Raw genomic sequence first — 23,219 nt, 5'->3', positions numbered from 1 at the left:
TCTCTCTCTCTCTCTCTCTCTCTCTCTCTCTCTCTCTCTCTCCCTCTCTCTCTCTCTGTTTCTTCATGCGTGTCTCTCCAAAACTGTTCAAAGCCACATTCTCCTCGAAGCTCTCCTCCTCCTCTGAGGTGCAAGGAGACGATGTAAAGGCAAAGGCTCCAGTGCCAGGGGCCACTGCGTGAGCTCTGGCTCTGCCCATCCCCCCCAGCCCCTACCCCCGCTCCCGTCTGATCCCCAGTGAGTTGCCTGTGTTGTTCTCATGGAACTTCACTTCCTCTTTTGCAAAATGGCAAAAATAGACTAAATTGCGGGGTTTTCATGAGGAGATCAGGCAGTATACACAAAGCGCCTGACACATAGGCGATTGTCTGCAAATATTAACTTCTTTCTCCCTTGGCTACATTTATCCCACTCTTTTAGCAGCCACCACACATAACACTGTTCTGTGTGTCTCCTTCACGGAGCAGCAGAAGCGTCCAGGGCAGACGGAGCTTTCTGCACCCCGCCTCGCTCAGTACCCAGCCTGATGCACGCAGCGCTTGGTCCCTCTTCCCACGAAGCAGCCTGAGCTGTGTCCCTGGCCCAAAGCAGCAAACATGAGTACAAGCCCTTCAGTCCATCCCCACCAGGGGGCGCAGTGCAGGATTGAGCTTCAAACTGTTGTCAGCATTCCAAAGGCTTAAAGAAGGCCCCACGTTCACCTCCAGGGGCACATCTCCGGAGAACCCCGACGTCTGATTGGGTTGGAATTATCTCTGTCGATCGGAACCTCTAATTAGCACTTATGGACTTTTATTTCCGCGGTGAGAAAAGTATTCGCTGTCTAAATAACTGTGGTCAGTTTCACAAACCACATCCTTCTTGGCTACCATCGAGGGTGTATAAGGAGAAGAGTCCCCTAGCAAATCTCCCTGCTTCCATCCTTGCTTGTGCCAAGTTCTTCTCTCGTGTGCTGCAAGAGTGATCCTAAAAATGTAACCCAGAGCCTCATCCTGGAACCCTCCAGTGACTTCCTAGGCCTGTAAAATAAAATCCACCTCTCCACAGTCTCTTCCGCAACCCAGAGTCCCAGCAGGCCTGGCCTTGCCCACTGCTCGTGGCCCAGCCTCTGCCTCTCTGTGGCCTTCCCGTTGCTCTAGCACTCCGAGATGCCACCCTTCCAGCACCTTTGCATGTTCTGCCCTTTATACCAGGAGCATGGCCTGCCCCCCTTACCCTGCCTGCTCTGCCTCGGACCAGCTCCCATTGAGCCTGTTGTATTATTTAAATGTCACCTCTTTGGAGAGATCCTTCTTAGCTGCTTTTAATAAAGTGATTACTTTGTCTCAGAACTCTGCCATTCCCTCACTAAGTTTGCAATAGTTGTTCATCTTTGAATGGTTTGTGCATGTAGAAAAGCCCATCTCCAAGATCTCCAGGACAGTGGCCACCTGCCTGGCTTCAGGTCCCGGTGCACAGGAGGCATTTAAACAAATGCTAGCAGAGAAGGGCGCTTGAGCCCTTATCCTTTTTAGTGGCCAAGTTGCATTGTCTGTGCATGCGACGCAGCTCCGTCTCCCTCCTTGCCCCACCTCTCATGCTCATCAACGATAGGTCTTTGACTTTGTCTGACTGTCAGATCAGCTGAACCGAATGCCATGCTCTGACACTTTCCATTCATAGTCTTGCACCTTTGAGGTGCCCCATGTGCAAACCCCCGTTGCTGGCAGCTCTTCTCCAGTCCATGCCTGGCTCTCAACCCTAGCTTGTCTCTCATGGGGATGAGGGTAGTGCTGGCAGGGCAAAGAACAGAGGTGCTAAGATCTGACTGGGTGATAATTACACAGTGATAATCCCGGCTCAGTCTCTCCCCAGCTCTTGACCTTGAACACGTTGCTACATCCTGGTGAGCCCCAGTTTCTAATTTTTAGAGATGAGACTGGTGCTCAGACTCAGTGGGATCCTGAGAGAATGGTTTGTCTGTTTTCACTGGGTGATGGGTATAGTGACTGTTAACATGTTTCATGAGACACATACACAGATGCTCTTATGGAAATATGTTTCTTTTACTTCTCGGTCTCTGCACTCTCACTTTTCTCAGTTTCCTCGTTGACCCATCTTCCTGGGCATGTACGCATTCACTCCTTTATTCACTTGTTCATCCAGCTGTTCACCATCAGGGATTTCAGATGCTCTCTAGAGTACTTCCTAGCTAGATGAGGAGAAAGTCAAAGTCCTCTGCTACTTCTGAGGCCTTGTTCTCTTCCCTCTCTCAGTCCTGCCTGGCATCACTGACCCCTGAACTCACATACGGTGCTGCCTCCCTTCCCAGGACCTCAACCTCTTGTCTACCTGTGTCTCATCTCATGCTATCAAGTCCAAAGAAAACACATTCCTTTTCATGGCCCCAAACCTCAAGTCTAATCCCCTGCTACCTTCTGTGATAGGTGCAGCCACACAGTCCTCTCCTATCTGAGAGCAGGTCCAGCTGCACAGCGCAGTACATGGGGTCACCCTTGGGGGTGGGTGCTGTTCTATCAGTGCCCTGAGCAGCAGGCAGAAAGCTGAAGGAAGGAGAGCTGGGCATGCAGCGAGTGTGCTTGCTTACCCCACCTCCAGGGAGCGCCTTCCTCCTCTTCAGTCCAGGGCAGGGCTCCAGCCTCACACGGCTCCTGATACTGAGAAATGTTCAGGTGTGTTTGTGAACGATCTAATCCATGTGATTCACTTAGATCCTACTAAAACTACCTGATGACCGAAAGTAAGATGCACACAACAATAAGCAACTAGAATATGTGACTAAAATGTAAATCTCATTCATAGCATAACAAAAAGCTAAAATCTTAGAGAGCCAAAGAATGACTGTAACAAACAATGTCCAAAGAGGACAAACATAACAGTGAAAAAGTCATAAAGCTTTGCCAAAATATATAAACTAAGATATCTATAGTGTTCCTTGCTTGGGGAAATTCATAACAAAGATATCAATTCTTTCCCATATTAATTAGTAACTATGTGCAGCCCCAGCGAAAATCACAATGGGATGTTTTTGGTACTTGCTAACTGTAAGATTTTATCTGATGGAATAAATTCAGGAGATTAGTAAAAACGTTGAGGGGAAAAGATAGAAAGACAAACTTGCCCAGTAAAAATATTGGACTATGAGACTAGGAACAGGGCAGCAAACTAAAGAGTTATGTTCCTGGTGCCACAAACAGAACCCACTACAAGCAAAGGAGTGTACAGTGGAACGGAGTCGGGAGGCGAGAAACAGCCCAGTGACCAAAGGGCCATTCCAGCATTACAGAAACTGGATGTATGTTACGAGTGTGTTTTCATGCCACAGGTGTCCTTGTGAGCCTCATCTACGCTCCCAGGCACATCCTGAGTGTGGGCTTTAATAGGGAACAACACCTAGTCCTGCATTCATGAAAGTTATGCTTTAGAAGAGACAGACAGACAGAGACAGAGAAAGACAGAGAGAGGAGGGACAGAGACAGAGAGGAGGGACAGAGAGACAGAGACAGACATCATAAACAAATAAATAAACATTGATATATGCTAATGAGACTGTACAATGAATTTCAACAGACGAAATAAGGAGGGGCTACTTTAGACAGATTTGGGATAAGTGAATGTACATTTGGGAAAATAATTACCCTGCCAGCCTCCAAAAGAGAGAATGTGTACTCTAGAAATATATTAAGATTTTGTTTTCTAATCATTTTGGGGAAGAAAGGTGGATTTTCTGGGCCTAATATGATACCCTGCATCCTTAAAGAAAAAGATTATCATATTTTATTACATAAAATGAGTAACTTCTCTAACAAAATACCATAAGGAAAATTTAAAAGGGAAAAGACATCAGGCACTGAGAGAAAATATTAGTATTTAAATATATCATATAAAAGAGAAATCAAAATATATAAGGTTAACACAGAAAAATCATAATATGTAAATAGAATTTCAAAAGATCAATTACCCAGTTAAGATGCAGGAAATTATATGAAGATATAAAAATGCCCAATAAATATGTGCAAAGTATCCCAATATGTAAAATTCTAAATTCCCTAAATTCAGAATACCAGGAAGATTTCATTTTGGCCTAGCAGATGGGATGCTATTTCAATATGGAATATATTTGTAACATCATAATATCTGACTTTTGGTGAGATGCATTTTAGATAGAAGAGTAAAATAATACTGTTTAGTAAGGATCTAAGTTGATGCAATCCCTCTAGAGGATAACTTAGCAATGTTATTCAAAATTAAAATTTAAATAGCTACCCTTCCATTCCTCCGAAACATTACTGCTGTGAGTCAACCAAAATATCAACAAAAATGTACAAGCTACAGCAAGATGAGAATTCCTTGCAGTTTGAGGAAAAAGGATCAACTTCTATGGAAAAGAATTAAATAGGAGAATAAAAATAAAAAGTAATGGGGGCCAGGGAGATGGCTCAGTGGAATAAGCACTTCCCTGGCAAGTGCAAGGGCCTTAGTTCAATCCATGGTTCCGCAAAAAAAAAAATTAAAATTAAAAAAAATAAAAAATAATGATATAGATATATAAGCTCATCGTATAGTGTTAAGTAGAGAAAGAAAGTTACCTTAAATCTGTACAAAATATAGTTCTGTTTGTGGGGGGCATTATGTACTAGTACACACTGAGAAAGGACTGAAAGGACACACACCAAATCTAATATTAAGTTTAAAACTTGTGCTGAAAAGAGGTATTTCTTTAAAATTCAGTATGGCTGCACATTGCTTGCCTATACATGGCTTATTTTTATAATTTTTAAAAGATTTGCTTTTAGAGAAAGATAGCAATGGATGGATTCAATTCTGAGACAGAAGAGGGACATCAGTGGTAAGACTGGCAAAGCCCATGGGCAGTCTGAAGTTTCGTTCCTTTTCTTCTTAGTTGTAAAAAGTGTCATAGATATGTAAAGAATCAACAGCAAGACAAAAGTAAACAAAGAGGGGATATAAATGAAGGACCATTTTGTATTGAAATATATATTTTATAAACGAAGGACCATTCAGTACGAAATGGTCCTTCGTTTATAAAATAGCATAGATATAGAGCTACTTTCTCTTAGTTCAGTGAGAAGGAAGTTTTAAGCTAATAGTGTTTAGATAAGATATCATGTCTGCATCTTGTACTATGAATAATTACTACAAAGACAACAATATGCAATGTAATTATCAATTACAGTTAAATTAATTATCTTAACTGTCCTACTAACCTGTTTTGAAACTGTCTCATTGCTATTTCTTTCTCAAAATTAATATCAAATGCCTAAAAAAGAAAAATAGCAAGAGAACTGGTGAAATATATACAAGAATTCTCTGCATTATCTCTGTACTTTTCTGAGAATCTAAATTTATTCCAAAATAAAACAGATAACTAAAAGAACCGCTCAGGCTTGCTGCCAAGGTGTTTTTGACTGCCAGAAGCACTTTGGGAAGAATTCAGGGTCTGACTGAGCTGCCTGGCTCTGAGAGTGTAGCGTGGGCTTGTGCCCTCTCCCCCGACGCACGCACACCCACACCACTGCCATACACACACAGAGGCCTCCCTGGACTGCTGAGCTTTGCAAGAATTACCTACTCCAAGCCTGTCTGCTGCTGATGTCCCCAAAGTTCTGCTCTGGGCAACCAAGATGTAACTTCTTCACTCCTGCCCCTGCTACAGCTGGGCTAGCTTCTCAGAACTTCCAAAGCTCCCGAGCCCTCTGCCGATCTCTCTTTAAACTTATATGTATACTTTTACAACCCAGGCCCCTCTTGATCCAAAACAATAAAATTCGTGGGTCTGGTGAGATAGCTCAGTGGACTAAAGCACCTGCTTAGGCAAGCCTAGGCAACCTCAGGGACTCCAGCACTGCATGCCGCACTAGCCCAGCATCCAGGACAGGTTGAGCCAGCCACAAAAGAAAAAAATAACAAATCTGGGCTCAAGAGCATAGTCTGGGGACTCTGTAGAGCCCAAAGAAAGGATGGGCTCATGGCAACAGAGAGCTGACCACAAACAAGTCACATAAAAGCTCCACCCCTTCACTAGTGGCACCCAAGGAATGAGCTAGCTAGCTGGGAACATCTGATGCTCCAAGATGCCGTCTCTTCCTACAAGACTTCCTGGTGTATAAATTCATTCCTTGACCCAGAGTCCCCCGAAGGAGGAGACCATGCTTGGTATGACCATCTGCCTCTTGTCTCTGTCCAGGCTCCACTTCCTGGTGTTTGACACAGAGGAAGTCCACGACGTTCTGCGCATCTGGGACGGACCTGTGGAGAGTGGGGTTCTGCTGAAGGAGCTGAGTGGCTCCGCTTTACCCAAGGACCTGCATAGCACCTTCAACTCAGTGGTTCTGCAGTTCAGCACAGACTTCTTCACCAGCAAACAGGGCTTTGCCATCCAGTTCTCAGGTGAGCACTCCCCCTCTGCCAGCCCCCCTCCACATGCCCTGCTGCATGACCACACCTTCTCCGAGCCCCCCTTCCCTCAATTTCTCCATCCATGTAAAGATACTTATTAAGCATCTGCTATTTTCCTGGTCCATAGTGAACAATTGTTCAGCTACCAGTGCTAAGCTTACTCTGGTAGGCAAAGCAGGCAGGTTGATCGATACCTACATACCAACTGATGAGTATATAGATGCAGAGATACAGGTTCTCAATTAGTCACCTTGGAGCATCGAGGAAGATGCTCCAGAACTGATGGTGCCCAAACTTAGACCCGAAGGATGAGTAGAAATAAGAAGTGGGGCCTGGACAGGGAGTGATCATTTATGCAATGGGATGGTGCCACTGAGTTGGGCTTTGAAGGATTGTGGACCTTTACTAAATAGGAAGAAGGAAACAGGACATCCAAGATGCAAAGAGCAGTCTGGGAGCAGCACAGAAGGTTTGGAAGTGGAGGGCTCTGGGGGCTGAAACCCGGAGCGCATGGAGGAACAGGGATGAGACCTCAGATGGTGGCCTGAAAGAGCTGCTGCAACATGCCGCATGCTCGGGATCTTCATCTAATGCAGGTCTCACTCAGCAAGGACTAGAAGCCAAACTTGAGTCATCTAAATTTAGTTAATTATGTACTGCGGTAGTCAACATGGAGTGGCATGACAAAGAGCTACCCGAAATGGGCACTGCTCAAGCACCCAGCCCCAGCACTGGCTAATTTCCACCATCAGTCCTGCTTCTCATCCGTTCTGAAGTGCCCTGCCACTGCTCTTCTGCCCAAACACATGGCTTTGCCTTCATTTCTGCCCGTGTTGATTATACGGCAGCTGTCTTCATTACCAACGCCTTCCTCCACTGGGTGGAGAGAAAGGGAGAGGAGGGCTCTGGGGAGACTGCAAAGTGAGTCTCAGGCACCTGTGCTGTGGCTTTGACCCCCCACTGCCTCCCAGCTGGTGGATCAGCCCCTGGCAGCAAGGAGCCTGTGACAGGATTGCAAATCCTACTTCTAGCTTCCTTAGCCATCTTTCTTTGCTGTGGAGGTGTGCTTCTAGCAGCATCTGCAGCAGGTGAAGGTCCCCAGCATCACGTTCCACCACACAGGTGGCCCTCGGTATCCCTGAGTTTATTATCCTGGATTCAATGAACCATGGGTTAAGAATATTCAGAAAATAATTGAGTCTGTACTGAACATGTACAGAGTTTTTTTCTTGTCATTTCCCCCTATCAGTAGAGTATAACAACCATTTACATAGCATTTACACTGTACTAGGTATTATGAGTAATTGAGAGATGGTTTACAGAATAAAAAGGGATTACATAAGTTATGTGCAAACACTATACCATTTTATATAAGGAACTTGTGCACGCCTAGATTTTGGATCCTTGTGGGATTGAGTGGGATGTAGAACCAATCCCTTTTGGATACTGAGGGACAACTGCCCTTATTAGCTTATCCACTTAATACTTGTTCAGGCTTCCAGCCTAGCATTTCCCTTCTATTCTTAGAGCTCCATAGAATATTAAATGGTATCTCAAGCAAAAGAAGTTTTCCTGAGCAAGTACTATTGGCCCTAAAGAGAATATTTATAATGTGAGGATTCTGAGAATGCCTTGCACACAAGGCATGTAAATTCAAAACATACTGGTAGGTCATATTTGAATGTGGATGACTTCCTGACACTGTCTCAGGAGATTCGCACTGCGTGGAGCAAACGTTGGACATTGCTAGATAAGCAATAGAAGGATCCTCTCTCCTAAGGAGGATAGAATGCTAGCGAGCTACTCAGGCATTCTCTGGGGACAGGCATATTATGAATAATTAAAGTCAGACTCGTATTTTCTCCCACTATGCCCACGCTGATAGATATGGCTTAAAAGAAAAACAACACAAAAAAAGAGAAGCCCATTGTTGTGCTGACAAAGTCCCCATCAATTTGCATGATCTGACCTCCACCGTGTCCTCAGCGTGGGCACACGGGATAGAGTCCCCGGATGGCCTCCTGTTACTGTGCGCTGCTTGGGCTGCTTTCTCAGGCATTGCTCAGCTCGCGGAGTCCGAATCAGCCTTCTGAGTTGATCTCTGAGGCCACTGCCTCGGGCTCTCCCTATTCAGAATAGCGGGCTTCAGCCTGCCACACCCTAATGCGCTACTGCCACTTCTTAGGCACACTGCCGTCACCAGCCTTTCTACCTTGTCCTGGGAGCTGCATCACTAAATGCTCTCAGGATGGCAGGCCCTTGCCCGGGCTCTCAGACTCCTGGCGTATGTATGTATACGGCAGGCGCTCACTCACTGGTTAGTGAGCGAATGAGCAGGGGAGGACATGAGCACGGGAATGAATGGTTTTCTCAGACACCAGGATTTCCTCAGGCAAACTTCTCCAAGCCTCACTAAAGCCCAGAGAGAGCACAGTGGTCAAAGCTAGCTACCTGGGGCTCCAGAAAGGCTGTGACAACCTGGCCAAGTGTTCTGGGCATAACCCGGGTTTAGGAAAGGTCACCTTTCCTGTTGCTGTCATCATTTAGCAAATACCAGGACTACTCCAGGGAAGCCAGGATGGCTTACCCCATGTCAACTTTATAGTGTGTATTTGACAGAGGATTGTGCAGAAATGCCAGAGACGATTAGTGCAGGCTTGGCTTTATTAAGTAAACACGACTGTGTAACATCTAACATCCTGTCTGTACCACGTGGATCCAGCTTTTCCCTGGGGCTTTGCCAAGCAGCTGAAATTCAGGAGCATTAAAGTGAGAAAATAAGAACCAACAAGGTGAGTGGGACGCATAATCATAGCCATCTACGGAGCAGGCACCACTCCAAGCTCTCTAGTATGCTATCTCTTAGAAGTTGAACAAAAACCCTAAAGATGAACAGAGTTATTAATCCATATTGCCTATGTGAGCTTTGAGGCCGCTCATACAAAGTCATCTAGTTAATAAGAAGCAGAGCCCAGATCAAAACCCATGTGCCTGATTCCCAGACCCAGGCTCTTACTCACCACACTCTGTGGCCTCTCGTATAAATAATCTTCCTAAGTGTGGTCACAACAGGGAGCTATTTTTCTTCTAGGGAATCATTTACATGTGTACAGTGCCCTGCAAAGCTAGACATGAAAGCTAAGTCTGTCTTTCATTGGGAAGGAAGAAGATTGATTGTGAGTTGATTTTATAAATAAATTCAGCAAGTGTCAAATGCTGATGATTTGTTCATTCATTCGTTTGTTCAACAAATATTAACTGAGCACTATTGTGTGCGGAATGGCGCTGTAAGCCCTGGAGACAAGGCAGTTGGGCGCCAAGTAGCCGAGGAATCTGCTCTCATACAGATTCTAAATGATTCTTCCGGAAGAAGCCAAAAACAGATATTGCCAATTAGCAAGATTATTGTGCATGGTGCCGTTAAATGAACAAGACAGGATAAAGTGATTAAATGGATAAAAGGGGGTCAAGCAATGTGCCATCAGCTTTGGGTGGCTGTGACCAGATACCTGATGTACACATCATAAGCAAGGAGAGGTTGACTGTTGCTCACTGTCCATGTTACACTTGTCCCATTGCTTTCACCTGTGAGAAAGCAGAAACGTTGTGACAGTCAGGAGGCAGATTGAAAGGGGACAAGTCAGAGAGAAGGAGCTGGAAACAGAAGGTTCTCTTCAAAGGCATATCCCCGGGGACCTAGCTCATTTCGTTGGGCCCCACCAGTAAACTCACTGAGCTCATCAATGGCTTAATCCACTTGAAGTTGGGGTCCTTGAGATCCATTCAGCTCCTCAAATCCCATCAGCTCCCAGCATCAACGCAATGGGGCTTTGGAGGAGGGGATATTTTGGAACCAAACGATAACAGTGGATCATCCCAGAAGAAGGTGATTAAGGAGGCCTGTTGGAGGAGGTGATGGGAAAAGGTGATTTGACACTGAAAATCAAATGACAAAATGGACAGCCAGGGCCTGGTGGCCCATGCCTGTAATCCCAGCCCTCGGGAGGCTGAGGCAGGAGGATCCTTGTAAGTTTGAGATCAGCCTGAGTGACAAAGTGAGCTCAAGGCCAGGCAGAACTGCATAGAGAGACCTTGTCTCAAAAGGGCTGAAAACAAAACCAAAATCAAATGACAAAATCGACCTAGTATAGGAAGATCTTCAGCAAGATCATTCCAGAACGAAGGACCACAAGGTACAAAGGCCCTGAAGGAGGGAGGACGGGGGGTCTGAGCTTCTGGTGTTGGAAGTAGATTCTACAAACATGGCTGGAGTATAGTGATGCCAGTGATCAAAGGGAAGGATAGGTTTTTAAAACTGTATCTCAAAAAAGGAGGGCTTATCACAGAATATCATATCCTGGGGATTGGCAAATAGTTTCTGTCAAAAACTATATTGTTTTTCAGGCTTTGTGGACCTTATGGTCTGTGTTGTAACAACTTTTTTGCCATCAAGCTGAAAAGCCCTAAGCACATGTAAATAAACAAGTATGTCTATGTTCCAACAAAACTTTATTTAGAAAAATATGCCTAGATTTAGATTTAGCCAAGGAACATAGTTTGCTACATTCTATCTTTGGTAAGATTAGGGATAGGGATAGGGATAGAATGGTATAAGTATTAGATACTACAACTCCACGTGCAACCATACAATTCTAGCTCATAATGAGTGACATTGGCAGGGCTGGTGCTCCTCAGACTTCTCTCCTGACTTCCTGATAGCAAAGGAAAACAAGGGTATCTCCCCAGGATGTCTGTGGGGTATAACAAGCACAATATCTCTTCCAGACATTATTGGTGCATTATTGACCCCATGGTCTCCAGGTCTCCTGCCAGCCACAGAGTCTGAGCAGTGGGATGCAGGAGACCAGACCCTGCTGTCTCCCAGAGTGGTGGAGGCAGCTGAGATTTGTTGAAGCTGCCTCAGAATTCCTGCCTTCTCTGAGCTGTCTCTTCTGTCACTCCCTCTGTGGGTTTTCTCATACACATTTGTTCATTCATTCACTCGTTCATTCTCTGTTTTGTTCCTTCCTCCTTCCATTCATTCAGCGCTTGCTTTTAAAAACACCCGCTCTGTCTTAAACTAGGTTAGGTACTAGACCACAAACATCTCCTAAGTATCTGAGGTTTATAAATGTTAACTAATGCCAGCTACTTATGTTAGTTTTTAATTCTACTCTTGCACTTTCTACAAATATTCCCTTTTTCTTTTTGGCAGTACTGGGATCAAACTCAGAACCTTGCACATGCCAGGCAAGCACTTAGTCCACTGAGCTATCTTCCCAGATCCCATTATTCCATTTTTCTTTGAACGTGGCTTGGGTTTGGCGGGTCCTTGGTGTTTTGGGTGCGCGAGAGAGAACATGGTCTCCACCTGACTTCAGCAGACTCTGTGCAACATCATAGCCACTGCTCGGGACTCTGGCAGGCCAACTCCAAATTCCTTTGCAAACCCTTCACATTGAACACATGGCATTTGTATTTTAATATCTTGCCAGTCCCTCATACAGATCCTGCCCATTAATTTATACAAAATTGCAAAGGGTTGTCTATATAACAATGCTTGTATTCTGAAATCAAAGTGCATTCACTTCTACAGTCATAACAGCACAACCGTGCTGAATGTATAGTATCTTATGACAGGGTGATGAAGGCACTGGTAAGATGGTGGCAACATCGGTGAGAGGAACTGGTGGATGCTTTGGCAATGATGCAGCGTGAACCAGGCCCTGACAGACAGCAAGGGAGGTGCGAAGAGCCATAGTGATGACAGTGGTGGGAGGTGGTGGTGGTGACAGCGGTGCTCTGGTGATGGCGGTCGGTGCAGGCAATGAGCTGGGAGCCTGGCTCACTGGCACACACTGAGGCAGCCTCTCCCTCCCTCTTGTTTTCTTGTCCCAGTATCCACGGCAACATCCTGCAATGACCCTGGAGTCCCCCAGAACGGAAGCCGGAGCGGCAACAGTTGGGAAGCCGGTGACTCCACGGTGTTCCAGTGTGACCCTGGCTATGCACTGCAGGGAAGCGCCGAGATCAGCTGTGTGAAGATTGAAAACAGATTCTTCTGGCAGCCCAGCCCACCGACATGCATAGGTACAGAGCGGCTGCAGTGTTCTCTGCTCCCTGGCTCTGGAGCTGTGTGCCCCAGACCCCTCTGTGTAAGGCGCAATCTCTTGAGCCTAGAGCCGGGAGATTGGAAGAGCTGAAAGTGGAAGGAAACCTAGTGCTTACCCTGCTTTGCATGCATTGTACAGCACTCACATAATACATCACACACATACGCGCGCACGCACGCACACACACACACACACACACACACACACAGAGTCACTACAGATTCTTTACTTGCTAAAATTCTCTTAAAGACTGTCAAACCAGGAAGGTTCTTTCTGTAGCCCCAAATGTCTAAGTTGGAAAGGGGCTGATAGGTCCCCTCGGTTCAGCAGCTTCCCCTATCTGAAGCACCTCAAAGGCACCCGCCTGCTCAGGAGCAAAAGAAAGACACCTGTTCCTTCTCTTCTCAAGGGAATTACTGGTTACCTCCGTCTGGGTTCATCAGATCGGCCTTAGGTCTTGAAACCTCCGGTTTCACAGAGGAAACAGACTTGTAACTTGTAGAGGATTGAGCCTGAAGAATTCTGCCCCCTAGCTGCTTAGATGGGGAGAAGGGGGGAATTTGAGAAGAGAGGAAGACAGGAAAGAAAAATAGAAACATCCCAGATGCTCATTTCTCTCCGCTCTTGTTCTCAGGCAAAACAATGGATGCCTTTATCTCCTCTCCAGTGACGGGTCCTAGGCGAGAGGGGACCCAGTAGCCATTGAGTCTTTGCAGTGTGCCAGCCCCATACCAGATGTCTACCCAGCTAACTGTGTTTAACTTTCCCTGTGGCGCTCTGAGATTAGCTCCATTCTCTCATTTACAGTTGCAGAAGATGAAACACAAAGTTGGATATCTTGCCCCAAATGCCAGAGCTAGGATATGGCAGAGCTACGATTCACACCCGCGTCAGTCTGAGGACAAAGCCTCCCATTTGCCCACCTACCATGCTGTGTCTCCCTACTGGAGGTGGCCTGGACAAGCTTGTAGACACCTCCCCTGCAGGGTCCCCTGGAACTGCCCTCACCTCACTCTGTGCTGGCTCCATGGGAGGCACTGTCCCAGCATCTGAGGACTGGGCTTTCCAGGCCCTGAGATCTGGCCTGGGTGCCAGACACTGGCTGAGTCCTGGTCCTTGGAGGAATGGAGCCATCTGGGTGCATGAGGCAGAGTATGGGGAAGGTATGGGGACAGGAGATTGAGACCCGGGTTCCAGAACGAACTCTCAACTGCATGCTAGTAGGAAAGAATGTGAGACATGGAAGGTAGACAGGTCCAAATTTAGTGTTCAGCTTTGCCATGTACTGGCTTGATGGCCTTGGGAAAACTGGGTCAACTCTGAGCTTCCATCCTCACTATGAGGGTAAACATTCTTCCCTTATGGTATTCTGGGATGATGACACATCTCACCCTTGTCTCAAGACATCGTGACTTCCCTCCACCCCTCTTTCCACCCCTCCTACCTCTGTTTCCCATTGTATATTTATGGGCTCACCTCTGGTCCCTGAGTCAGAATTCCTGCCAGTCAAGGGGATTCTCATCAGGGAGGACTCAGTGGCCTCTGAGTTCCCTTCTATGAGTCTGTGATTCTTAAGACTTGCTCTGCAGAAAAACAGGTCCTGGGATGAGACAAGAGAGGGAGAAAGGGGCACCGCACATGACGAGGGCCTACCAGGCAGTAAGCAAAGCAGCCAGGTCAATGGGCTTCCACTGCCCACTCCTCCACAGGGCTTTGGGAAGTGTTTCTCCAGCAGCAGAATAAATGCCTCTGTTCTCACAAACAGCCGGGATTCAAAGCAACAAGCCCCTAATTTCTACTTTCTTAGTAGTCTGCCTTTGTAGTCTAGCTGGCCTTGGTGGCCTTCACAAAGAAACAAGCATTTATTGGGCATCAGTATATACACAAGCACCAAGGTGGACACGGTGGCAACTGAAGTCACCATGTGAGCTTAGAGTTTAATTTCTAGATTCTGACTTGGATTCAAATCTGGCTTCACAGTGATGAGTGGTGTGGCCTCACACACAAACTACTTAACTTCTATGTGCCTTAGTTTGCTTACCTGTAAAATAAAGAAATAAGAGTTCCTATATCGTTGGGTTGTTTTGAAGACTAAATAAGGCAAAGCTGGAATGCACTCAGGTTACTGGCTCCTAATGACCTCTGTGTATGTTAGAAGTCACTGTCACCATCATTCTTCTTTATTCTAGAGATGAGGACACTGAGGCTTCCAGTGGGTGAGTGGAGAGCTCACCCAAACTCACACTGCTAGTGAGTGGTGTTGTCAGAACCTGAACCCAGAACTGCGTGACTTCCAAATCGAGGCCCTGTTCATGGCTCTGGCCCCTCAGTACAGCTTGCCCACTTCCTGCTGTCTGAAATGATCAGTGGCTGGTGCTCACTCCCAGTTGTATATCATACTTGTGCCTGCCACATCTGTCCCTGAGGCAGCCCAGGAGTCCCTCCTGGACCTTGGGCACAGCTGGCACAGGGCAATGGAGTTTGCTCTAGTGGGAAGCAGAGGCCTGGATGGCTGTGGCCAGCGACCGTCTGCAGAGCAACAGTGATGAGACGAAGGCCCAGAACTTCACAAACTAAGAGAGCTTTGGGTTTGGCAAAAGAGTAAAGGCAGATTCAGAAATGCCCGGACTCACCCCGTCTGTGGCAAACCTGAAGGCAGAAGCCCTGAGCTGACCACAGAGGCAGCCTGGAGTCCCTGGGGAAGACCCGCAGGCAGCTGGCACTTCTGACAGGCCCCAGGCTTTCTCCCTCCCTGTCTGCGTGAGACCTTGTCTGGACACAGCACTCTTGCTCTATGCCCTGACCACGTAGGCCTCACTCAGTCTGTGCCTCTACCTACCCCATGCATCTCACAGGGTTTGGTGGAGAAAAGTTTGAGGCCCAGGCAAATGATTATGGGTTGGTGCTCACTCCTGGAGATCAAGAGGAGTGCCACACTCCTCCAGGACAAGCAGAGGAAAGACTTGGGAGGCAGACAGCTGGGCTTGAGTCTCCCAGCGACTGAAAGACTACTCCACCGCTCCAGGCATCAGCTTTCTCTGATAGTCCAGAAGAATAATGCACAGCTCACTGGGTTGTTAATGAGACATGAATACAAGAATGCACAGTGGCTCCTTGGTTCACGGTTCACAAATGCTTTTGTTGTCAAACAGTTTGGTTCACACAGAAGCTTTTGGCAAAATTTTGGTTTTGTTTGCAAACTCTGCATCCAATGACAAACACAGCCATGGCCATCTTTCCCACATGAACATGAGTGGGGCCATCTTTTCCAGAATCATGGAATGGGTTAAGTTCATGAGCTGACATATCACTTACCTAAAATGTTGTGAATCCTGCCGTGTGAGACGATGTCCAGCGTGAGCATTTCTGGTCTCAACTTGGTGCATGTGCTGTGTTTTCCCAAGGAAGAAAAACACCCTGCTCATGACCCCGTGGGGCTCATGTTCAGCCATGAGAGCTCTCTCTGGCCTAACTTGTCCTTTTTGGAGACCCCACTAGAGGCTGACGTGGCCCTTTAACCTCATACAATAAAGCCACCACATGAGGCAAGAGCTCAGATCTGGGACAAGTGAGTGACTGACTATTCCTTGGAGTTTGAACATCTTTTGGCCCTCCCTGGAGTTTTCTGGCCACCCCTTACCCAGCTAGCTGTCCGTCCTGCTGCAAGCTCACCATTTGTTGGCTCCCCTGTGACCTCAGCATGGCCCGGTTGTGTCCACACAGAGCCAAGTGCATAGCCTCAGCCACCTTTTCCTGCCTGTGACCCCACAGGCTCCCAGCTTTGCTGTGTCCTCCCACACAGTACGCCCACAGCCCCATCAGCAGAGACAAAGAGATCTAGCTTGGGAGGTGGAGAGGTGGCCTGGTGGGTCCCTCGGCTTGCTGGCCTCCTCACTGGGCCACATTGCTCTCCCCACCTTTGTGAGAGGCTCATAACCTCAGGGGAGTGAGGACTCAGTGGTTCTCAGGGATTCTGCCACCTCCATCCAGCTAATTGTGCCCAATCCCTCCTGGATAGGCCTCTGGGAAAGCTGGAAGGTGTCTGCCACCCCAGCAGATGCCAGGAGCACTGGCAGCAAGAGAGGCTGGTGAGGCTTGGCAGGCAAGCATGACCATGTTTTCCACTCCTCCTGACTGAACGCGTGGAACTCACAGTAGCCTCCATAAAGTCTGCCTGGCATCTGGATTCAGGGCAGCAGAATGGTACCGTGTATTTCAGCTGTCTGAAAGGCAGCGATGGCACCATACTGACCAGCCAGTGCTTCAACAGAGCGCTCCAGTAATCCTTCCAGCCACCCCACAGAGAAGATACCACCTCTATTTTACCATAGAGGAAGGACACCGGGACCTAAAGAGGTCAGATAAATTCCTAAGGATCACACAGCCAGGCAGTGGGAGAGCAGCCATTATAAAAAAATAAAAATAAAAAAAAAATAACTTATGGAGGTGAAATGCACAGAGCCCAAAAATCACCCATTTTAAAGTGAATGGTTCAGTGGCATCTGGAACATTTGTGACATGGTGCTGCCGCTGTCTACTTCCAAAGCGTTTCTAGCATTCCTAGGTCAAATTTCATCATTCCACTTAAAGCCAGGTTTTAACTTGGGCCTATGAACCTCAACCCTTTTCTACCGTGCCTCACCACTACTCTTTAAAATGTGACCAGGTTAGAGGAGACACACTCACCCTCAGCCTCCTTTCTCCTCAGCTCCCTGCGGAGGAGACCTAACTGGACCATCGGGAGTTATCCTATCACCAAATTACCCCGAGCCCTACCCGCCAGGCAAGGAGTGTGACTGGAAAGTGACCGTCTCACCAGACTACGTCATCGCCCTGGTATTTAACATGTATGTACCTTCCCCCCAGGTGGGAGACAGGGTTCAGAGCAGCTAGGGGGTAGAGGATCTGGGTCCCCAGGTAAGCATGCATGGTGTGTACGGAGAGCTCTCTGTTCTAAGAGAGGTAAATGAGAGCAAGGAGGGGAAAGAGTTTATGAACATCTCTCTGTGCCAAGCCAAATGCTTTCACCAGCACATTATGTAATCCTTTTAATGATTTGTCCGTGGGGTGGGGGGGTGCTTGGGACAGAATCCAGGACCTGAGCATGCTCAGCAAGTACTCTAGCACTGAGCTATACCCCTAGATCTTTTTTTTATTTCTTTTAAGACAGGGTCTCATTAAATTATCCAGGCTTCCCTCAAATTCACCATCTCTTTGCTTCAGCTTCCCAAGTACTAGGACTACAGCTCTTCCCGTCATGCTTGGATCCTTGTAATAATTTACACAGGAGCTCTGAAGCACCCGAGATTCAGAAAGTAGGCCCACGGTGGATCCTTTACCCCTCGCTCCTGGTTTCCCCCCTCTGCTCACCCCAACTGTATCCATCCTGCTCCCCAGCATGTGGCCAGGCTCAGACCCCCATGTCCTCTCCTCCTGGCTCCTCCTTCTCTCTTGCAGCTCATTTTCAGGCCAGCCTGCAAAACACCTGCCTCTGCTTCCCACTTCCTGCTCCTTACAGGGTACTCACCACTGCCCCTCACTTCTACCATCCCAGTTCCACCAAAAGCTCCTCAACAAAGGGCATCAATCAATTCTGCTTGTCAAATAAAACAGAATTTCCTAAGTCGCATTCTGTCCCGCCTCTTGACCATTCTCACCATTCCTCCACTGTTTTGCCCTTGGCTTTGTGAGTTCCTCTACCCTGCTTCTCTGCCCTTTTCTGAGGCTTTCTGGCTACCTTTCTTGCCCCTGCATCTCTGCCACACAGTGCCACAGCTTCCTCTTCTTTACCTGTGCCTCCTTCCAGAGCCAGCTCACCGCCATGGCTGCAGCCTCCTGGCTAAGGGGGAGCACTGCCCTCCGCCACCAGCCCCACTTCCCTCCTCCTATGCTGCAGGCACACGTGTCTCAGTGCTGGCCATCTCCATCTGGTGCCTCATAACTGCACAGGAAGCGTCCACCAAACCAAGCCTGTGACTTCTCCCAGGACAAGTGCTATTTGGAATACCCAGGAGCACCACTGTCCCTTGGCACCTCACTAATATCCCCCTGAGCAGCCAAGGCACACACCTCTACCACCTTAACTTCTTCATATGTTTCTCTCTTCTCCGTCGCACCAGCTCCACTCTTGCTTTGAGCCACTGGAGTGACTGCTGCCGTCTCCTGCTTCCTTTGCCCCATATTGCTTTCCATGCCAATCTCTTCGCTATCCAGCTGTCTGAAGGATCTTGTCACTCAAATGTGCAGGAGTACCCACCCCGTTTTCCACTTAACACCCTATAATGGTAGTGCTCAGCAGTTAAAAAGAATGAGCTACTGTTACATGCAACGGTGTGGATGAGCTCCCAAAATACTCCGCTGAGTCAAAGAAGCCAGACGCATGAAACACACAATATATGGTTCAACTTGTGTGAAGTTTTAGGAGCCGCGAAGCTAATCTACAGGGAGGAGAGCTGATCGATACTGATGCGTTGGTTATTTCTCTCTCACTGCTGAAATAAAATACCCGATTCCCAAAGTTAGGGGAAGAAATGTTTATTTAGCTCACAGTTTGCAGAGACTGCTGTCCATGGTCAGCTGGCTGCTCGACAGCGTGGGGTAGCAGAGGACAGCGCATGGCAGGCAGACTGTAGCAAGGTAACGAAGGGGAGAGGCAGGACTGGCCTCCTTGTGCCCGTATACTGTATGCAGGCTCCCCACCGTAGGGCGGGTGTAGCACTCACTCCCTTAACCTCAGCACTGCACCATGATTCAAGCACAAACTCTAGATTCAGCCGTCTCTGAAAAGCCCATCCCCCATAACTGCGTGAGGCTCTCTGGGGACCTCCCTGCTCCAGACACAGCCGTAGCAAGCGAATTCCCGAGACAGAGGAACATGGATGGGAACTGTCTGAGGTGATAGGAATGTTCTGGGTCTTGATAGACATGTCTACAAGCAAACAAACAAACAGTTCCCTTTCATGACTCTCTCTTGCCTATAAGTAAGTCTGGACTTTGGACTTTCAGTCTAAAGCACGTGGCTCTTGTCCACCTGGCTCTTGTCCACCTGCCAGACAAGACTGAGCTCCTGGCACCTTGCAGGGCCTCACACAATCTCTCATGCCTTTGTGACTTTGCCTGTGCACCTGCCTTCCCAGTAACTTCCTTGTCCCTTCTTTTCTGGCTACTGAAAGTCTTGTCACCTCCTGAGACCAGATGGGCCTTGCCCTCCCCAAGGAGCAGTGTGCTCCCACCCTGCCTTCTGCAGACTGTGTTAGCCGCTCTGTTGTCTGTACACCCATCGCTTCCTGCAGCCCTATCAACTTCTGGAAGGGAGGAATCGTGTCTGATCCGTGCCTCCTGCCAGGCACCTGGAACAGTGCTTGGCATATTGAGAGTGTTCAGATAAATTTTAATGAGTGGAGGCAAAATAAGAACAAAAAAAGTCAATTAGTGAAGAAATGATGGTGCTGCGATTTGTGACTGAGACAGGCTCACTCTGCCACCCTTCCCCGGTGTGTGCGGTAGCTGAATTGCAGGACAAGGTGATCAGGCCTTCCAGCAGTGGTGGGGTGACCATGCAGCTGACACAGGTGAGGCAGGACACCAGGAGGGGCCTGTGCAGTTGCCTCCCAGCCCCTCATCTGGTCTCCGTGCTGGTCTTCTGCCCTTTGTGCTGGAGAGATGTGGCCCTCCTCTCTGCATTTATCTGAGCTAAAGGAAGGAAGAACAATTTCCTGCTCGGTACAGCCAAATGGGATAGCTGAGTGCCCCGCTCCTGGCTGGGGGTGAATGAATTTGCATCCCAAATCTGTTTCCTGCCAGTCCACTTACCTTTCTGTTGTTCTCATCTTTGCACAATTGCTATTGTCAGATCTATGCTTAAAAGTGGAATCACTGCCTCAGAGCGCAGGTCTGTGGTCAGAGTGAGCAGAAACCATGGTCCAAGGAGGAAAACCAGGCCACAAGGCCACCAGCAGGACCTTGGGGCCCTGGGGCTCCATTTCTTGCCAGTACATGGTGTTTTCAGTCATTTTCACTATAGCTATTCCAATGTGGGATAAATCACATTCATGAGCTCTAATATTCAGTTTGCTAAATAAAGAGAGTTTTTAATTGGATTTTCCCCCTCACGGGGGTCAGGATAGTTAAGCAGGAGAAATCCCTTGATTGGGTGCCGGGAGTGGGGTGGCAGCAAATCCTGAGAGCTTGGGAGCTGGCTTGGGATGAGGAGTGAAGCTCAGGGCACTCCTGACACCTGGTCCCTGGGCAGCTCCTTCCTCTTAAGGAGGAGGTGAGAAGAGCAGGTTACCTAAAGCCCTGACATCAGTAAAAAACCTTAGTTCTGGGCCTGCCTTGGCTGACCCCTCAGTGCCTAGAATTGGCAACTCTTTTTTCCCTGCTGTGGAAAGAGGAAATTTAGGTTTTCAGCTCTCAATTTTTGGACACTGACTCTGGAATCTGCCTCCTCAGAGCCTGCCTTCTTCACCTCCTCATTCTATGGGAAGGGTTTTATCCACCACCACCCCTAACTCCCCATCCAGCCTCCAGGGAGGTACTGGGTACCAAAATGGTGGGCTTGCTCTCTGGGAGCCCCCATCCTTGGGTGAAGCCTAAGACCACAGCATGAGCCTCTGTTTGATCTTAGGGGATGGGGTGGGGTGTTCTTGTTCCCTAGCTTTAACTTGGAGCCTGGCTATGACTTCCTCCATATCTACGATGGACGGGACTCTCTCAGCCCTCTCATAGGAAGCTTCTATGGCTCCCAGCTCCCAGGCCGCATCGAAAGCAGCAGCAACAGCCTCTTCCTTGCCTTCCGCAGCGATGCGTCTGTGAGCAATGCTGGCTTTGTGATCGACTACACAGGTAAGGGCCCAGTGCCAGAGGTTACCAAGGGCACAGCCAGCCAGGCTGGCAGAGGGCATGCAGTGTAGTGCAGAGAGGACTGCCTGGGGCTGAGCCAGAGGAGGTCAGTACCAACACTGGCACGGCTGCACCTTCAGAGGACCTGCCACCCCTGCTGTTCTGCAGGTGGCTTAGCCTTCTACACTCAGATGCCCCAGGGTTAGGAAATAAGGGGCATAGCACTCTCTGAGTGCTTCATTTCTATCCCCAAATTATGCTCCTCTTCTTCCCTTTTCTGTGAGAGCCATTCCTGGCTCAACCTCAGCCTCATTCCCTCATTCTGCAGCTATCAGCTGATATCTTCCTGGTCCCTCCTCTGCCTTAGTGAGGATTCGAGGATGTGTTTCCATCTTCTCTACCCCAAATCCTCCCACCATCCAGGGTAACTTCAATGACTGTGTCTTAGTCCCCTTTCTGTTACTGTAACAGATACCTGAGGCTAGGTGCACTATTAATTTGAAAGGGTTGTTTAGCTCACAATTTGGAGACTTGAAGTTCCAAGATCACGTCAGCCCATCCGCATGGCTATGGTGAGAGTTTCGTGGTGAATGGCATCCCAATGCCAGGAGCTCAAGTAGGGAAGATCACACAGCATGACTGGAAGCCAGAAAAATTTAGGAGGCAGGTTCACCCCTCCCATAACAACCCACTAAGCCATTCCAAGGGCAGTGGCTACCATGACCCAGCCCTCTTCCACCAGCCCCTCCTTAAAGGTTCACCAGGTTCAACATCACCACACCAGAGCCCAACTCTCTATCTCAATGCTTGGAAGAAATGCTCAACCCAAATCTGAATCATATCTGCCCATAAGAACAGCCTGTCCAATCCTAGGGCCACTGTACTTGGACCTCTATCCCAAGAATACTCTTTGACCATACATTCTGTCTTTTGTCATAGTCTTTTGTCATCTTCTGCTACCTCCTCATCACATTTTCTTTCTTTCTCTTATTTATGTATTTGTTTACTTTGCAGTGTTGGAGAGCAAATCCAGGGCTTTGCACACACTAAGCAGGTAGTCTGCCACTGAGCTACGCACTTGCCCTCAATCATATTTCCTAATCCTTCCAGCTGTCCTATTTACTTGCTCCCATTGCATCTGTAAATTAATTCAGCCAAGCAGAATTCTATTATGGACATAACAAAAGCAGGAGGCAACACTGTTTTTCTTAAAGACAGTAAATATTTTAGGTTCACCTATTGCAACCTCTCAGCTCTGCCATTGTAGAGCTCAAGCAGCCCTACACAAATGGAAAGGAGTAGGTGTGGTCATGTGATGATTAAAATGTACTTACAAAGACAGACCACCGTCCCTGCCTGCTCAAGATCACAGCCTGCCAGATGAACAGGATTGAAGGCTCATGTTTACTACTTAACAGTTGCATGATCTTGGACAAATTATTTGACCTCTCAAAACCTCTATGTCTTCACTTGTGAAGCAATGATAGGAAAATTCCTGCCCTCTAGAAATGGTGTAAAGATCAATGAGTCCGTGCACTGAAGCCCTTGGTATGGTGCCTGGCACATGTCAAGCGTTCTGTAATCTTCAAGTGTTATTAATAGTAGTGAGAGAGTTCCAGGCTCGTGGGCACTCCACTTTATTCTACTCCATTATTCTCTTCTTGACCTTTCCTTCTTTCCTAATTATCCCTAGACCCCATTATCCAAATCCTAGCTCTATTTCTTGCTTGATTTGTGAGTTTGGCAAGTTATTATCTCCTGGAACATCAGCCACAAAAAATGGGGTAATAAAAATTATGCTGCAGAAGGTTAAAAATAAAAGATACTCTGTACAGACATTATGTA

General features: G+C 47.7%; 1 protein-coding gene across 1 annotated transcript in view; it reads left to right on the top strand.

Annotated features, from left to right (window-relative positions):
• Csmd2 (CUB and Sushi multiple domains 2) overlaps positions 1–23,219 on the top strand; it is a 607,037-nt gene that overhangs the window by 460,006 nt on the left and 123,812 nt on the right. Inside the window, exons 26-29 of the mRNA XM_012516868.2 lie at positions 6,209–6,411; positions 12,319–12,510; positions 17,242–17,380; positions 21,190–21,377. Of these exons, the coding sequence (XP_012372322.1) occupies positions 6,209–6,411; positions 12,319–12,510; positions 17,242–17,380; positions 21,190–21,377 (722 nt within the window). The remainder of the gene's footprint in view (positions 1–6,208; positions 6,412–12,318; positions 12,511–17,241; positions 17,381–21,189; positions 21,378–23,219) is intronic.

The sequence above is a fragment of the Octodon degus genome, unplaced genomic scaffold, assembly GCF_000260255.1.
Source record: "Octodon degus isolate 3935 unplaced genomic scaffold, OctDeg1.0 scaffold00130, whole genome shotgun sequence".
Taxonomy (NCBI): Eukaryota; Metazoa; Chordata; class Mammalia; order Rodentia; family Octodontidae; genus Octodon; species Octodon degus.
This window is presented reverse-complemented; position numbering and strand designations above follow the sequence as displayed.